The sequence below is a fragment of the Mytilus californianus genome, unplaced genomic scaffold (assembly GCF_021869535.1).
Source record: "Mytilus californianus isolate M0D057914Y unplaced genomic scaffold, xbMytCali1.0.p SCAF_12, whole genome shotgun sequence".
Lineage (NCBI taxonomy): Eukaryota > Metazoa > Mollusca > Bivalvia > Mytilida > Mytilidae > Mytilus > Mytilus californianus.
Window position 1 is genome coordinate 23,247,430 of NW_026262604.1, and position 19,905 is coordinate 23,267,334.

Genomic DNA, 19,905 nt, shown 5'->3' on the forward strand with positions numbered 1-19,905 from the left:
ACGTTATCATCAGTTTGTTGACGGAGTGCTGAACTATAAAGAAGAAGAAGACAACATTACTAAGAAGCTACCTTCTATTTATACTAGGAACGCGGACCTCGAAGAGAGCACATAGCAACAACTGTACAGGTAAAGCGTCTTATAGCAACCAAGGATAAAGGGATGATTTTCGATGCCGTTTTCAACGAAAAAAAGATCAAATTGAAAAAGTCATAGAGAAATCGGAAAATACATAACTGTAGAAATGTTATAATATTCTTAAACTGTAAATTCGTAATTGTAATATCAGTATATAACATGGCCAAAGGAAGACTTGCATGTCATATGTAATATGAATGTGTCCATAGTACACGGATACCCCACTCGCACTATCATTTTCTATGTTCAGTGGACCGTGAAATTGGGATCAAAACTCTAATTTGGCATTAACCAATGAGAAACAAGAAAAATCAAACCATATGTACTATATACTGATATTACATATGACATGCAAGTCTCCCTTTGGTCATGTTATATACTGATATTACATATGACATAGTAAGTCTTCCTTTGGCCATGTTATACACTGATATTACAAATGACAAACATGTCTTCCTTTGGCATGCATGTTATATACTGATATTATAAATGACAAGCATGTCTTCCTTTGGCCATAGCGGTCATCACGTGACTTTTACACCTCAGTTGTATATCATTAATGGCCGATTGATTATCAATGGAAATGAACGGGGTACATAGATTAAACGGTCATAACTTTTTTGTTACATTGTGTATTTTACCTCCCAACCCCGCGTTTTACAGTATATTGATTTTTACAATTAAAAATGTTTTAAGTTTCAGTTCAAATATATGATTTCTTGCTTCAAAATAAGTTTGAAAATTGAGGTGACATAACCACACAGCTGCCGTTGACTTCTTCGTTAAAACTCGATAAAATTGCAATGGGACCTTCTTATATAATCAATTTTCTCAAGTTATTTATTGTTACTTATAAATATCCTCCCAACCCCTAAACAGATCGACAACATATTCATATAAATGAAATCGAAAACCATATCAGTTTAGGTATCAAACTTTTTGCTTCAAAATTTGATTGAAAAGTTCACATTATGGCATTCGTTAGCAATATTTAAAAAATTGCAGCCGCTGTTGGAAGTAAACAACGACACGACATGTATTTATTTAGTTATTAATCAAAAAGTAATATTTCAAATATTCATTGAAGTGTGTCTTATTGTATTTAAGAAATTTCTTATTTCACCTTTTCTTTAATATATTTATTAGAAACAGTCTCTCGCTCTCAAAATAAAGATTTATATGCATTAATCATGCAGTTTACATTGACAGCTTGGGTCGACTTGTGAAGATATATTTTGTAAGATTTTTACGATGAAAATGGAATAAATGTTGGATGCATGCGTTTTCAGTAATTGTCTTACCTTAAAGCAGCATCGAATGAAACGTTGTTTCTCTGTGTTAAAGTCGATATATGCTGTTTGTTTTGATAAGATTTCGAAGTTACGTAAAAAATGGCGACCAAATAATTTTCAAACGTAGACGATGTTCGACACCAATTTTACCCATTCAAACAATTCAATTTGATTTCACTGTTGATATTGCAATTAAGTATGACACGTTATTGTCACTTTAAAAATACCCACAAGGATATAGCTAGATTAAGGAGATATTAAGTCATCACCGTGATCAAAGAAAACAAACATGGCACCTAATCACGATGTAAGTTTTGACAAGACCTGTGTGCATGTAGATTAATATTGTTCAATTCTTAAAGAAATTATTTTATGCTATTATTTCATATCAATAAAAGAAAACCTCGAATGGATGGTAACCGAGGTGAAGTATCTATATTTTACAATTTTCTAATCATCACACTTATTAAACCAGTAACATGCAGAGTTATCGAACGTAACTATGACTGGAATAGTTGCATATGATGTCATCCTTTGGCCATGATATATACTGATATAACATATGACATGCAAGTCTTCCTTCGGCCATGTTATATACTGATATTACATACGACATGCAAGTCTTCCTTTGGACTAGTCCAAATAATTATGACGTCTTGAAAGGCCATTATATTTACAGCGCTGTAAGGCGTCAAAGCAAAAAAATATAATAGCCTTTCAAGACGTCATAATTATTTGGACTACCTTTGGTCATGTTATATATTGATATTACAAATGACAATCATGTCTTCGTTTGGCCATATTATATACTAATATTACATATGACATGCAAGTCTTCCTTCGGCCATGTTATATACTGATAATACAAATGACAAGCATGTCTTCCTTTGGCCATGTTATATACTGATATAACATATGACATGCAAGTCTTCCTTTGGCTCTCATATGTTATATCAGTATATAACATGGCCGAAGGAAGACTTGCATGTCATATGTCATTTGTAATATCAGTAAATAATATGGCCAAAGGAAGACATGCATGTCATTTGTGATATCAGTGTATATCATGACCAAAGGAAGACACGCATGTCATTTGTGATATCAGTATATAACATATGAAGCCAATATCATTGTGAAAATCGCAAGGTTACAACCAATCAAACATTCCTATATTATAATGTAATTAAGAGAGGCGAAAGATACCAAAGTGATACTCAAACTCGTTAGTCGAAAACAAGCTGACGAAAAAAAACCCCGAAAAACTATGAAAAGACAAACATCAGTCCACAAAACACAACATAGAAAACTAAAGATTGAGCAACGCAAAACCCACCAGAAACCTGTTAATTTGATAATTCAACTTCATTTTTGTTGTTGATGTTTCTGTTGTCTTGTCAAACTCGGCTAAACAAATGACGAATGCCTGAATCTTGCGTCAAACTTGAGGTTTCATGTCAAACTCGGCTAAACATTTGACGGATGCCTGGTTCTTTAGGTTTCATGCCGAAGTCTTTTGAATCATGAATAAATTCTTTAACAAGCTTTTTTTGGTAATACCTAATTGGGTGAAGACGATTACTATATTTTTGCTTACGTATTGCAATTATGTTGTTTTTATTTTCAATCAATCCCAGAGAAAATTACAATTCATTAAAAAAAAAAAACCAAAGAATTGTTTAAGAATAAGAAGATGTGGTATGATTGCCAATGAGACAACTCTCAACCAGAGACCAAACAATTTAGAAGTTAACAGCTATAGGCCATCGTTTGACAACATATTGTATTACTTTTTTTTAGATTTTTTTACCTGTAAACCTAAGCCAATTGCTGTTGCGGCTCCGTTTGAAGGTACGATCTGATCTATAGCACTCATTACACTAGCTCGAGATGAGTAATCTTTGAGGTAAAAGTGATTGGTTACTTTACTTGCAAAACACACAGAAGAAAATTGAGTTCCTGCATGAAAGAAACAGATGTCATATTGATAAGAAAATCGTGTATTGTCTTAGTATCCTTGTATAGTTACAACGTTATTATTGTTATTAGTAAGACTCAAACTAATTAACGACATTTTTACCACATCTTAGATTATGGTTTACCATCTACCTCGTCTGGTCTGCTAAGTACCGAGCATGTCCTATTCCGGAATATGACTGTTTTCGCGAGTGTGAATTTGCATTGCTCTTAAACGTGTCATAGTATTTATACATCCAACATTCATGTATTTAGTTATGATATTTCGTTTGTAATTCGGTTTGGATATTGTATTATGTCTTATCGTTTGTGGTTTGAATTCTATTTTAATTTTCTACATGTATTTAAAGTTAAGATAATCAATCAGCTAGTTCATTTATAAGATTAGTTTAATGCTACTATATGCACAGGATTTATTTGTTTTAACAGTTTTGTTTTAGAAGAAATACCGGTTAGAAAATACAAATAATTACACCATTACTAAAATATTCTTACAATGGTTAGAAAATACATAAAATAACACCATTACAAACTTAATCCCAATTTTATATTCTATTTTTAGAAATTTACCTGTGACGTCAATTTTTGTGTCGTTGATACATTCGTGCAACGCAAAGTTCATAATTCTATTGTGATGTAAATGGGAGGTGTCCGTTGTTATTCTGTGGTTTACGTGTTGTAATGTACTGTTATATTACTTATTTATTTATGTCTCTGTCCTGAGTGTTCTTGCGTTTAGTTGTAATGTATTCCTGTCACGTAATGTTGTAATTTTAGCGGTATTTTTAACATTGCCATATAAGCAGGAGGTTTGGCTAGCCATAAAACCAGGTTCAACCCACCATTTTTTCTTCAAATGTCCTGTACCAAATCAGGAATATGGCAGTTGTTATCAAATAGTCCGTTTCTATGTATGTTGGCGTTTGTTTTTGTAGCAGTTTAATGTTTATGTTGTTCCGTTGTTTTCCTCTTATAATTGATGTGTTTCCTTCGATTTTAGTTTGTGAGCCGGATTTGTTTCTGTTAAATCGATTTATGACTATTTAACAGCGGTGCACTACTGTTGCCTTTATTCAAAACGCATTAAAGTAACTAAAATCTTTAACACACACCCACATATTTAGCTGTTCAATATCAAGTGCAGGCTAAAATAAGTTTTACATGAGCTACGTCTTGAATAGTGATTACAGAACATAAACAAAAAAATGAAAGATAAAAAGTTAACAGCATTTAAATAGGTAGACAGGAATAATGTTTACCTTGACGTCCAATTTGTGTGAAAGAGCCAACTATGTCCTTCATGAAATCTTTCATTATGTTAAAATTTTGTGGATTGTTTCGGAAAATACTGTATGAATCATCGAACATAAACACGATGTCTTCTTGCCTTTCACAAGTAGGAATGACTGTTCTTCTGCTGCATTCTGTAAAAAAGAAAATAAAACTATTATTATTGATAATGGATATCACGTTTTGTTTACATTCTCATGATCACGAAGGAATTTTTCCCTATGTTTCATTCTGTAATTATCAAAATATAAACATATGTATCGAGGATGGATACCACATCTTCTTTACTGCAACGAAAAGAATTCAGCAGAGTTCTGTAAATACGCAAAATATTACCCGCGAGAATACTTATCGCTTCATCTCTCCTACCACCAGCGTGAAACAATATGATCAATATAATTTGAATAACTAAAAGTCTACCGATATTATCAAAGATAAATCCATTTTCTCTTTAACCGAACTTTGTGAACGTATCAAACATTATAATGTAATATACAAAAAATAAATAAGAATAAGCATACTAGAATCAATACCGTAATAATCATTGATGTTATCTCTGCAGTACTTCATACAGGTCTCGAGCTTTACTACATACAGTAACTTTACTATTTGTGTTTTAAGATCTTTTCATAGATTTTCAGGCAGCATTGATTTGATGTCCCCTTGTCATGCTTTGCTTCTTTAAAGTCATTTAGGGTGTAAAACAAAATCCCTAGGGCAATACTGTTCATGCCTTATATCTCCTTTAGACTCAGACAACAATATATCCTGATGTGATTTGTGTATCCTTGCTATCCCATTATACTTTATCTTTACACGTGACTTCTTCAAGTCCTTAACTAATAGCTAACAATGCGTTAAATGAAGTAACATGAAATACAAGATGAACCGTTGTTCATTTCCACACTGTCTTACCTTGACTTAGGACTTGTACAGGACACAAAACACCAAATTCCCTGATGAAAGATTGTGAATAACTTCTACTGCATTATATTTCACTGTAACTAATGCGAAACACAAACAAGTCTCTTCATAACCACACTTGAGACAATTCAATGTTAAGTCATGTTTTCCAACATACCTTACCTTATTAAATGAATGAATATGAAAAACAAGTCGTGAATCTGTCCAATACTGCCTCATCCTGACATGTGACCTATACAATTCCTGAGGTAATGGCAAGTGAAGCGTTACACAAATTGACATGGGTTACTATATAAATAACACATAGCTGAGAGGGTGAAAGAGCAGATTGTTACCCCGAGAAAACATTGTTTACCGGGGCGAAGCCAAGGTTGACAATGTCTTTTCGAGGGGAAACAATCTGTTCTATCACCCTTTCAGCTATGTGTTATTTAATTTATTATACTGAATGTTCTGTTATTGCTGTCTGTTAAATTTCAAATTCAAAGTAATTAACTATGACGTCTTGTACATAACAATCATCCCTACTTAATAAAGCGCACAAATGATCAAGCGTCTCTGTGAAGGGTAATAGAGTATTTGCCATGGGATAGAGTAAATTGTCTCCCTCGTATTAACAATTAGAATTCCGCATTTTGACATGATGCTACCAATTTATAACTTACCGTGATGCGTTACTTATGCACTGCCTGAGCAAATATATGTCAAGCGTCAAATGAGTATATATGAAAAACAAGATTATTTTTTGATGCTACCTATCATGTCTCATCTTGACACTTGACCCGTACACTCCCCATGCTAATGGCTGACAAGCGCTAAAAGAGTCTAAATGAAAAAAAATAAAATTAATTATTGATGCAGCTCGGCATGCCTTACCTTGACACGTGACCTGAACAATTCCAGAACTAATGGCTGGCAAAGCGTTAAACGAGTCGACATGGAACACAAGATCAGGTCTTGATGCTATACGATTTAGTTGGTTCACATCAGTTTTTGACCCAATACCTACTGCTACGATTATGACTCCATTATTTTTAAGAAGTTGTGCTTGTGAGATTGGTGGAGGCGGTACATTATTTTCACCGTCTGTCAATACGACAACTATTTCTCTGATTCCCTGTCTTCCACCACCGTTTAGTGGACTAAAACTGTGTTGGTATACATACTGAAAATACACAAAGAAAAAAGAAAACAAATTTTATGAATTGTATACGTCTGAAGCGCTTCCCCGGATTTACCTTCGCCAGGAACTCTCAATGCCGAATATTTGAAAACCAAGGATGTATCAAAACCGAAAGGGTTGAAGAGCTATATGACGAAAAAGGTTTCTTGATAATTTCGAAAATTCATAAACAGTAGTCAAGTTCACCTGTAGTCAGTTTGCACCTTTATCTATATTGGTTAATTTACCGATGGAATTTACGCTTAGAACGTTTTGTTGTTAAATCAATCTATATCCAAGGAGACTTTTGCCAACTGTCCATTTTTCATCCGTTTAGAGGCGGCACAAAAATCATGATTTTCATCTGAGCTCACCCTTCATATCTGTAAGTTGGACATCCCATTTTGTGTTCGTCATTAGATTTGAACAACCTTGTAAAGTTAGTTAGGCATTCTAATTCAGTTTTTTGTTTCTAACTTAAGGTTACATTTTAGTTGGCAGAACTGGGTTGTTCTTGGTTGGCATGCATCACATGAGCTGTAGAGTAGTCTATCAGTTGGCAATTCCTTTACTATGTTTGATTGGGATGACTGTTGTTCACTCTTTAGTTTTATGCTCAATGGTTTTGCCAGAGTTTTTGTCTTTTCTATTTTTCAACATCAGTGGATTTTTTTCGTTTACTTGACGATTGTTATGCTTCATTCTGTAGTCTTGGTATTACAAAATGTAACACGTGGCGAAGGTCATATGTCTTCAACAGAAGTAACGACTAAGAGTAATACTACACAAATATTCTTTTGTTGCATGTAACCCTCGACAGATAAGTCAATACCGGGATTATTTTTTATGGTCTTACATAAGGAAGTAATTTTTCAGATGAAGGATCAATGCTGGGTATGTCGGCATTCTAGTTTTTATAACTTTGAGTTCCCTGGCTTTTCCGATTTAGCCTAATTAGAGAATATTGCCAATTTTCATCCATTTTCTTTGCAAAATATCTTTAAGTACATCTAAACATTACACTTCTGTATGTTTTAAAGTTTTTTTTTTTATCTTTTTCCATTAGGTTTTGACCATAAAAACATCTGTATAAATACTCATAAATCAAGAAATCTTCTTATTAATATATATATTAATATATCTTATTTAGCTAATCTATGTCCTTTTATGACAACAATTTCAAAGCTTGTTATTTTGTATTTCAACCGTTAATAGATATAAGAAGATGTGGTATGAGTGCCAATGAGACAACTCTCCATCCAATCCAAAATTTATAAAAGTAAACCTTTATAGGTCAAAGTACGGTCTTCAACACGGAGCCTTGGCTCACACCGAACAGTAAGCTATAAAGGGCCCCAAAAATAACTAGTGTTAAACCATTCAAGCGGGAAAATCAACGGTCTAATTTATATAAAAAACGAGAAAAGAGAAACACTTATGAACCACATGAACAAACGACAACTACTGAACATCAGATTCCTGACTTAGGACAGGTGCAAACAAATGTAGCAGGTTTAAACGTTTTAATGGTACCAAACCTTCACCCTTTTTCTGACACAATAGTGTAACATCACAACATAGAAAGACACACTATAAAATATCAACTGAAATAGCTTAACTCAATCAAAGGACATATTAACACCAGTGAACATACACTGAACAAATAAATTTGTTAAACATGTACTTACCTGTAATCCTAGTCCTATACCGGTGTATTTTCCATGGGCTGACTGCAAAGAGTTTATTGCAGTTATAACACCAGCTTTAGTTCCATGATCTTTCAAGTAAAAACTGTTTATGACATGCCCGGAAAACCCTACCGCTGAGAACTGTGCTCCTTTAAAATTTAAAATATGAGATGATCAGACAAAATGCCAATTTATTACAAAGTAAACTTACGCAAATATATGGTGAATGTATTTCATATAAAAGGCGCTTACAATTATATTTCAGAAAAATTAATGTAAACGAACTATTTTGTTATAAAATTTGAAGACAAATCTCCTATATGGTGTCACTTGTTCAAAAGTAAAATCTTTCGGGAAAAAATCTCTGAAAAGAAATATGACATCTGATTATTGAATAAATGAATGAACGAATTCTTTATTGCAAAGCAGTAGTTACATGCTATAGCAACACAAACATATTTACATTGTGACACACAATAAATAGTGTATATTAACATACCTGATGATCCAATGTTCGAGAAGGACATCACGATATCTTTCATAAATTCTTTCATTCGTTCAAAGTTAGAGGGATGGTTTATCACTATACTGGCTGAATTATCATATAGAAAAACGAAGTCTGCTTTCTTAGTACAACGACGTGAACCTAGAATCAAAGCAAATAATACAGATCTAAATAGATGTTACTTAACATCTGGGCTTATTCCTGGTGTTGTTTAATCTTCAGTTGTTTGTTCAGTGTTTGTATTTTTGTCTTTTTGGGGTTTTTTGTTCATGTAGTTTTCTGCTTAATCTTCTGGAGCACTTGAACACATCTCCGGTTTTCGATGGAGTTCGGATTGGTTTGGTCCTTCTTTTATTTTTCTGTGTGGTTTCCAGGTTTTGTTATCTGTTGTTTGTACTTTCGGCGTTTTGCTTTTGTCATGTGGGCGTTGTACGTTATTCTCTGACTTACGGTTCCGAATTGCCTGTTATGTTCTTTTCATTTTTTTTCTCTCGAACCAAGCAATTTTTTTTAGAAAAGAATTGGCGTTATGTTTGTACATTGGACAAGAGGTGTGGGGAGACCTTTTTTCGGAACTTCGGGATGAGATGTTTAAATCTGGAATAACCAGTTTAATCGTCGGGTATTCGGGATTTTCAGAATAGATTTTATCGTGAAGCGGGAACGAACACATTTTTGTCACGGGAATTCGAAATAATAACCCCTCCTACCCCCTCAGCCAACGATTACGGAAAAAATAAACAAACTAAGGAAAAAGAAAGGCATTTTTGTTCCTCATCCTGTTCTTTGGCAAAAATAAAACTTGAACGTATAAATGGCTTTAAAATGCAATGATATTTAAGGTTTGCACATATCTATATTGAACTCAATAATATTATGTAGATAAATTATCATCCTAAGGATAATAGTTAAACTTGATTTCGTATTTATAGGTGAAACATGAAATTCACTGTTTCAAAAATCTTAATTTTCAAATAAATTTGTATGCGAGTTTATAAGTAGTATCCACAAAATCAAGTAACATAGACAATCGTGAGAACAAATGAATCCAAATCATCAAGTTACCTGTTAACTTTGACGTATGACCAGCATTGTGTGTAGACAATCCTGATGCAAACCCACCACCGTGTCCAGCACCATGTCCAGATGCTACTGCAGCATGTACATTATTATGTACAAACGACCTTGATGACGCATGTGCATTACTGTGTGCCCATGACGACACGTGGCTTTTCTGTTGTGGAATGTAGGATGGTGACTGCTGAGCTCGTTGAGGATAGAAATAGCCTACATGGAGAAATAATGTTATTACATTGGTAGCATTGAATTACATTGATTTCCCAGTCAAATAAAAACCGATAATTTCACATGTGAAATAAACGTGGTTATTTCACTCTCTGACGTCATGCAACAATAGGCGTTGTCAAGACGTCGATAACGTCGGATCAAAACAAATTGTGAATGCGTAGAAAAAAGATATAGTTCCTTACATTTTCGACATTAATTTCATTAAAAAAAGCCATTTGCCAATGTAACAAAAAGAATAACTAATCAAAGAATTCAAATATCGAAAAATATTCAACTCGTGACCAAAAAACACTGATAATTAACTCATGGGCTACGCGCATTCGTGAATTAATGTGTTGTTCGGTCACTCGTTGAATATTTTTCTCTATTTGAATTCTTCGATTAGTTATTTTATAAATATTAGGTTACCAATTTAGTACAAATTGATTATCGCAATCTAGTTTACTAAGGTAGATCCGGACCATATTAAAAGAAATGGCTTATTGTACAAGTATATTTATAGTAATTTTTTCCAAAATTCAAATCATCAGTTATTTGCGGTTTACATGTTGTAATGTACTATTATATTATTAATAATGCATTTCTCTGTGCTGAATGTTCTTGCTTTTGTTAACACTGTATTCCTGTCACGTAGTGTTGTCATTTTAGCGAAATTTTTTTGAACATTGCCATATAAGCGGGAGGTTTGGCTAGCCATAAAACCAGGTTCAACCAACCATTTTTTCTTAAAAAGATTTTCGGTTTCCGTCATAGCTCATGAAAAGGAGAAATAGTAGATAAAATCCTTGAAAGTAGAGAACATTGAGAGGTACCATTTGTTACGGTGACCGGTTGCAACTCGGACGATTTTTTTTATTGAAACAGAACGAAACTAATCCGAGAACCACCAACAAATTTCAGTCTTTGTCAGAGTGTAATTCTGGAGATATCAAGACATATGAGCCTTTTATTATATGGTTTCTCTGCGAAATTAGGATATTTTTTTATTATTTCATTTTATTTTCAAATCTGTTATATGTTGGTTCTTTTCTAATTGACATGCCCTCACTGAATGTAAAGAAATGAAAGAAAAACAGAAAAAAAATTGAAAATAAAACAAATATGATAACATTTTTTTGGAAAGTCCTCAACGTGGCCACGCCAAATCAATACTTCGTCACACTCATAGTATTCTTTAGATTAGTTAAAAGCCAGTGCTCTAATGGCTTAATAAAACTGTCACGTGTCTGAAAACCTACACATACATATGTACATATACGTCAATACTAGGAATGCCGGGCATGCAAATTGGTACCTTACTACTGCGATTTATTTGCGATAACACTTATAGTGTGTGTAGATAATTTTTTTAAATACCTAGATGTCTTGTTAAAGACGTCAGTTTGTTAATGAAGATACCATTCTTTATTTGCGGGCATTTTTTTGCACATTTTTACAAATGATTTATACGGTAAATTTAAATTTTATGGTCATCAGTTTCGCACTAAATAGTGTCAGTCGAGTCGTTCGAAAATAAACTGACAGCGCCATGGCTGAAACAGAAAAAGACAAACAGACAAACAATAGTACACAAAACACAATATAGAAAAATAAAGACTGAGCAACACGAACCCCACCAAAAACTGAAGGTAATTGAGACAGTCTTAATTGATCAGACATTTGTATGTAAAAGTTGTAGTAGTACATTCGGTCATTGGCAAGTACCTGTTTTGGCATAAAAAGAAGTAATAGACAAAACACTGGAAAGCAGTAAAAACACCGGGTCAAACTAGGTTTGTGAATCATATATTCCGATATTTGCCGAACTCATGACACATTTTGATACTTTATTTCTACCAATATGTTAATATAATAATCCTTGACAAATTATTGCTTGTGCTTGTCAAGTTTTGGTGAGTTTATATGTCTGTGGTTGTCTTTTTCAATGTTTGTTTTCCTGTGGTTCATGTCACCAATTTTTAATAACTTGTTTATACTAAGGACGATTAAGAGATTGCCAAGCGATGTCTGTTCAAAAGGGAAGATTTGATGGAACGTCTTAACAAAAAGAATAAAGATAATGACATCCAAGGAACTTTACATTTAAGTATCTGAGTTACTTTGTAGTTTCGAGTATATGCCTGCGTATTATCAAGAACCCATTGCTTTAATTGAATATTTTCGAATAAAGAAATGATTGATAATATGCACACTTTTCAAAGTGAGAACATTCAGGATAGAATGTCCCAATGTTTGCTGATGGTTTTTTTTTCACTTTTGTTTATTGTTGAGTGTTCTTGTATGGTTTTTGTTACTTTTGCATTCTTTATTTTCGTTTCTGAAGTTTTGAACAAATCAATATTAATGATATTACTCCAATAATAGAAAGAAAGGTGTAGTGAAAGAATGGATGAGTTAAGGTTTTCTTTGACACAAAAGCTACGGTTTCCTTATCTATGAGTTATCGACAAAACGCACAACATCACTACATTATCTTTGAAGTTGATATGTGAAAAGAATTTGGGATGAAAAACCTCTTTATTGATAGGTTTCACAAACCGAATTGGAATCTTTTTTACTACTGCCTTTTTAATTTTTGACTGGTTTCTTTTATGGTTATCTATGATCTATCAAGAAGTTTAATGTATATAACACTGTCGGAAAATACAAAATATGTGTGTACGATCTTGAGAAACAGGACGAAAAGCAAGGTTCGTTTAGCTTTTCTCCTGTTTCGTAGCGAGTACAAAATAGTATACATTTCTGAAAATGTACATTTAATGTTTTATTCTGCAATTTAGACCCGGCACTTGAATATTAGTTGTTCAAAGCCAAGTCATTGCCTTTGATTATTTGTGTTAATTTTGTTATTAAAATCGACATGACTTAAGCGCAGACCGCGAAGTGCACCAGAAAATGAACATTACCGTTCGCTCAACATGGAAGCAGGATAACAGGAGACTTTATTTGTACAGGAAAATAGCAAGCATGTATGTTTTTGGTCCTCAATGCACTTCAAATTCGTACTTTATTTGGCCTTTTAACCATTTTGTATTCGTGCGTCACTGATGAGTCTTTTGAAGACAAAATGCGCGTCTGGTATACAAAATTATAAGCCTGATATTTTGTATGAGTTTCTTTATGTGTGTTCCTGTTATATGCACAATATTTGGCGGAAAGCAGGATAATTAAGAATATGTGTTGTTGTACACACGTATTATCAGGACAATATGTCAGACAAATTAAGTCACTATGAGACATTATATAGATTGAATCATTGGAACACAAGGTCATGCGCCCCTTCGTCTGACAGCATCTCTGCCGAACAGGAACATGGAATTCCTCGCACACCACGTTTATTGTCACCAAGGATTTAACAAGAAATTTGCCACACAAACAATTGGGAGATATATGATCGATACAGAACATCATAAAGATTCAAACACTTTATACATTGTTATGCCTACGTAGAAGAATTTCATTTCTTCTTTGAATGTGTTATTGATTTTTGATTAAGGAAAAGGTAGTGTATTTAAACAATATGTTATAACATCAGTTATATAGCAAAATTCAATCAATTCTCAGCCCTTAAATAAAACATGATTTTAAAAAAAAATATGCTAAGATTCGGGGTAGGGAATCCTTGGTAATATTTGAAAACAATATGTTGTTGTAGAAATACTGCTAGTTTTGAATTAATGTTTTCAGGTTCATGTCTGTTTGTTATTGATTAGCAAATTAGATCTTTCGAAAAGCTTTAAAATGTGTTGCCTTTGCTTTGAAGGAGGTAGAACTAGAGTAAGGACATACGATACACTTTTGATCCCAAGGTGTTTTTCTCAAGATAATTTTTATACAAGCTATCATTCACCTAGTCAATTCAAATTATAATAGAAAAATATACTTACATGTGCTACTTTTAGAGATAAATGGGGTCGATTTTTTTTAGAAATAATATTTGAAAACAATATGAATACAATTATATGATAAATGTTTTTTTCCACTTGTTTGTTTTTATTTTTGATTTGATTTTGATTTTGATTTTTGGTGTTTTAACGCCACTTTTAAGCACCGCTTTTGAGCTTTTTTGTGGCGGTCAGTTTTTATTGGTGGAGGAAGCCGGAGTGCCCTGAGAAAACCACCGACCTTCGGTAGGAAAACTGACAATCCTAGTCAATTAAGATTGGAGTCGAGTGCACCCGCACGAGCGGGGTTCGAACTCACAACCTCAGTGTTGACTGGCTAGTGATTACAGTAGTAACTACTTAGACCACTCGGCCACCGAGGCCCCTTTTTATTTTTTGAAGGCTTATTACATATGAGCATAGTATAATTATAATATTTTACTTAAATTCAGTTACCATCGTATTTCAGTTTGGTGTGTACTATGATTTAGTCAGCCTATAATAGTGTTGGTGACGTTACTGAAATATAATGTTGGGATGTAGTACATATTATTAATATTCGGCTTGACAAGAAGATGGTCTAAATAAAGGCAACAGTAGTAAACCGCTGTTCGAAATTCATAAATCGATTGAGAAAAAAACAAATCCGGGTTACAAACTAAAACTGAGGGAAACACATCAAATATAAGAGGAGAACTACGACACAACAGAAACACAACATTAAAATGTAACACACACAGAAACGAACTATAATATAAGTGGCCATTTTCCTGACTTGGTACAGGACATTTTTTAGAAAAAATAAATCTTAAATTGTATTCTACCGTCCCTACCGTTGTTGTAGAACTACTGCTAGTTTTGAATTAATGTTTTCAGGTTCATGTCTGCTTGTTATTGATTAGCAAATTTGATCTTTCGAAAAGCTGTAAAATGTGTTGCCTTTGCTTTATAAGCCGGTAGACGTATACATCCGATTAAATTTGGGCATATTATTTAGAAATAGCTGCATCTGAGATTGATTTTAATAGATATTTAAATCGTTTGACCATAACGCATTATGCTGTTGATCCTTCCAACGTTTGTTTTCCCTTGGTGCATTCAAGTCTTGATCTACACGCACCCCTGTGTCCCACGTTACATTGTATATCTAATTATCTATCTAGACTCTGTCTGCAAGGTTACTATATTGTATATGGTAACCACACATATTTCCATTAATATTAATTATAAACATAATTGTTTTTAAAGTAATGATTGTCAACTAAAATATGTGTCCAAATATCGCCAGACCATACATGTATTTAGTTTTACTTTGCCCGACTGAGATAGCATGCTTCTTTGTTAAAAAAAAACAGTTTAAGAAAACGTCTCCATTACACAGACTTTCATTTGTTGTGAAAACAATCAATTTGTCATTGAGAAAAAGATGAGCCTAAGTATGAAATAATGTATTACATTATCTGGTTGATTTCTAAATATGTTTTACAAAAGTTAACTGTTATAATGTGTATAAATACGGTTATGTCATAATGCATGGTAGATACATCTCATAAATGTTTAACGTACACATGTATGTATGAGCATTACATACGGTGCATTGATTTTAACTAAAGATATTGTTTTCTCAATAATTTTTAACAACTTAAGAAACATATGTCATTTGTTTCATGACATTTTGTAAAACAAAATTTTTATTTAGAGAATGTGTAGATAACTATTACAATAGTGCAGACAGATATTAGTTTTAAACAAATACAAAACAAATTTTCAAAAAAAAAAAAAGACAACAACATGACACTAATAAAAAGACTGTCAGGTTAACAATAAAAAATACTAAAAAGTTCTACCCGACTTGTGGGTTGTTCTCGGCAAATAAGTTTATAATATTCCAAAAATATTGTGATTTGTGGAAAAATATGATCGAAAATGTAATGCAGACGGACGAATAAGGAAAAATATAAGATGAATAAAAAAAATATCATTGTCCTACAATGAATATTCCCAGATAAATCCATTGTATAAATTTCTTAACAACTAAACAGCTACTACCTGCAAAACATCGTACACGGATACTTAATTATGCCTACCTGCACTTGCCAAACAAAATTGCAAAAGTAAACTTATGAGTAATAGATCCATGATGAGGTGCACTGAAATTATACAGAACATGTTCTTTTATACCAAAAGTCAAAAAGAGGCACTATCGGGATTTTGCATTAACGAAAATAATACTACCGACGTGAAACTTGATAAGAACCAAATCTGAAGTCCAAACAGATGAAATATTTCAATGAATGCCATCGATTCAAAATGATTAAATACACATACGACTCTTTACGTATTTCTACTCGTTTGAGAGGTATTAAATCAATTCACAATATGCTTAAATGCATACAGTTTTCCCGACCAAAAGTTCGTGCATGCAGACATATCCTTTTGGAGCCTTACTTTCCATATAATGCCTTATTTACTCTTTTTAGTAACCAATTATTTCAAAACAATACACAGCATTATAGAACGCCCAGCTGACACATAAATGTAAATAATCAAATAAAAAGCTGCAACCAATATTTGCATCTTTTATGTAGTATTTTACATCAAAGGTTAGGGTTTACTCACAGTGTGTAAATAATCTGTATTTACAAGGAAGATATAAGCAGAATGAAATCAGTCGTGTTCAACATTTATGTTTGTTGATAATCTAAATGTAACTGCTATAGGTAATGAAAGAATTTAACCTTCACAATCCCACAGCTATATATCATATTATTTTGTTTCTTGTACTTCTATTTTGCATTCACATTTACGCACTTGTACATGTATTGATTATGTTGTTTAAAAGTTTCTAATTTGAAACGTTGATTACTCAATTACATGTTGTAATTTAATAGGTACCGTCCTTTTTGACAAATTACGTATAAAAATACCCCTGAAAGTAAATTTAGAGACATATTAAAATAAATAAATTGCTTGTTTCTTGATCCTATTTCTGTACGCTGTACTATCGTATTACCCAGGATCTGCTTACCCTTCCGGAGCACCTGAGATCACCCCAAGTTTTTGATGGGGTTCGGGTTGCTCAGTCTTTAGGTTTCTGTGTTGTGTTTTGTGTACTATTGTTTGTCTGTTTGTCTTTTTCTTTTTTAGCCATGGCGTTATCAGTTTATTTTCGACTTATGAGTTTGAATTTCCCTTTGGTATCTTTTGTCCTCTTTTATATTATATAATTTAATGCATTGTATACACAGAATTATTGTTTAAACTGAAATAAAATTGTTGTATCACAAAACATAATAAACTGTGATAGATATAAGGTAAATGAGACCTTACTATTCTAACACCATGATCAAGTGGCTTTTATCTATTTTCGCAAATTCTCGCGATAACTAGGATCAATCCTGTTTTGTATGATTGACCTTCTCATTCTAATCTAGCGATATCTAGAAGCAATCCTGTTCGCCAGGACTTTTCTTCTCGTATTAATTTCGCGATATCTAGGACCAATCCTGTTTGCCAGGATTTATTCATTCGTTTTTCTCTCGCGATTCTGATTTTTTTTTCTGACGCTTTAGAGATTTAGTATGAAGGAGGTAGAACTAGAGTAAGGACATACGATACACTTTTGATCCCAAGGTATTTTTCTCAAGATAATTTTTATACAAGCTATCATTCACCTAGTCAATTCAAATTATAATAAAAATATATACCTACATGTGCTACTTTTAGATATAAATGGGGGTTTTTAGATATTAATTTTCTCAAAATTCCGGTTTCTTGAAAATTTCTATCCTTTGGATAACTTACTTTTGTTTGCTGCAAAAGATAACCACAAGCGGATTTTAGTAAAATCAATTTGAATATCTTCTTTATACAACTATGCTATAAATCGAGTGCAAAAATTATTTGGAAATAATTCATTTTAATTTGATTTTCCTGATTTTAGAAAAACAAACTGCATTTTTGCTATATATTTATCGAATTAAGATAAAAAATCATCGGTAATTTTTCCAGAAAAATTGATACAAATAATCTTCATATATCATCAAGTCAAATGTCATTCCGAGCTAATGATTAAAATCAGGCGAAACATTACGTTATACGTCAGCAACGTCATTATCTCCCCTGTAAATATATCGTACGTCATTAACTCCCCTGTAACGTCATTAACTCCCCTGTAACGTCATTAACTTCCCTGTAACTATATCGTACGTCATTAACTCCCCTGTAACTATATCGTATGCCCTTTGTGTCAACCATTTTTATCAAAATCTATTAAGCTTTTTAGATTAGTTTAAACATGTTTCATTCACCCAAAGTTAAATGGATTGGACACAAGTAAATAATACTTACAACGTCTGCTCCGAATTACAATATATAACAATGCAAGATTTATATGAGCATGCACTGTTTCGAAATATACAATACTTTACGTGTCTAGCTATTGAAAAAAGATAAAACAATAATAACTAATTGGTAATGATGATGATGATGTGAATGTACGGCAAATACACTATTCAGTATCATATGACAGGAAATCTCTCAGAACTGTTAATAAATTCAAATACATGTTTAAATATCTGGACATTTTGTTCATACGAAAGGTTCAGATTATAAGATGTTGGTAACTTTACATGCAATATAAGGTCATCAGGGAGCCATCTTAGATTGATCATCAGAATTTCTCTCTGATCTGTATACCATGGAAATGATGTACAGTCTCAATGTTGAACCAAAAAAGACAAGATGGGTTAGCAGTTATGTTGACTCAAACAAGTCATAATTAAAGAAAGCTTTTTAGTAGCACATGCTATTTTACTTCAGTGTGAAATGACTCTTAAAAAGAATGGCTGAAACTGCAAATTAAAAGCGCATCAAAGATCGAAGATTTAATCCTTTTAAAATCAAATAAAACAATCACGAAAACATAAGCTTCTGGAAAATTTTGCTGTAAGGATATAATACATTTTAAATTACTTCCTTGATACTCGAAAATTTCGGGATAAGGAATTTTTAGCCATCTAAATATTGATAATGAATTTACGCGAGACCAATTCGTACGCCATATCTAAAGCACATAAAATTGAAAATGGAAATGGGGAATGTGTCAAAGAGACAACAACCCGACCATAGAACAGACAACAGCAGAAGGTCACCAACAGGTCTTCAATGCAGCGAGAAATTCCCGCACCCGGAGGCGTCCTTCAGCTGGTCCCTAAACAAATATATATACTAGTTCAGTGATAATGAACGCCATACTAAACTCAAATTGTACACAAGAAACTAAAATTAAAAATAATACAAGACTAACAGGCTAGAGGCTCCTGACTTGGGACAGGCGCAAAAATGCGGCGGGGTTAAACATGTTTATGAGATCTCAACCCCCCCTATACCTCTAGCCAATGTAGAAAAGTAATACGCACATTAAAATTCAGTTCAAGAGAAGTCCGAGTCTGATGTCAGAAGATGTAACCAAAGAAAATAAACAAAATGACAATAATACATAAATAACAACAGACTACTAGCAGTTAACTGACATGCCAGCTCCAGACTTCAATTAAACTGATTGAAAGATTATGTCTTCATCATATGAATATCAGGCACAATCCTTCCCGTTAGGGGTTTAGTATCATACCATCATAACATATATGAGAAGAACATAACCCGTGTCATGCCAACAACTGGTTTTTAAATAAATGTGTTTAGTGCCGATGCAAAGACCCTATAAGTGAATCAATATTAA

The 19,905-nt window shown here is 33.0% G+C and overlaps 1 protein-coding gene across 1 annotated transcript in view; it reads right to left on the minus strand.

Annotated features, from left to right (window-relative positions):
- LOC127721569 (collagen alpha-1(XXVIII) chain-like) overlaps positions 1-16,388 on the minus strand; it is a 33,301-nt gene extending 16,913 nt beyond the window's left edge. Inside the window, exons 1-7 of the mRNA XM_052228331.1 lie at positions 16,253-16,388; positions 10,039-10,260; positions 8,968-9,114; positions 8,469-8,617; positions 6,495-6,783; positions 4,664-4,828; positions 3,238-3,386 (exon numbers count right to left, since the gene is read on the minus strand). Of these exons, the coding sequence (XP_052084291.1) occupies positions 3,238-3,386; positions 4,664-4,828; positions 6,495-6,783; positions 8,469-8,617; positions 8,968-9,114; positions 10,039-10,260; positions 16,253-16,334 (1,203 nt within the window). The 5' untranslated portion in view covers positions 16,335-16,388. The remainder of the gene's footprint in view (positions 1-3,237; positions 3,387-4,663; positions 4,829-6,494; positions 6,784-8,468; positions 8,618-8,967; positions 9,115-10,038; positions 10,261-16,252) is intronic.
- Positions 16,389-19,905: the final 3,517 nt, after the last annotated feature.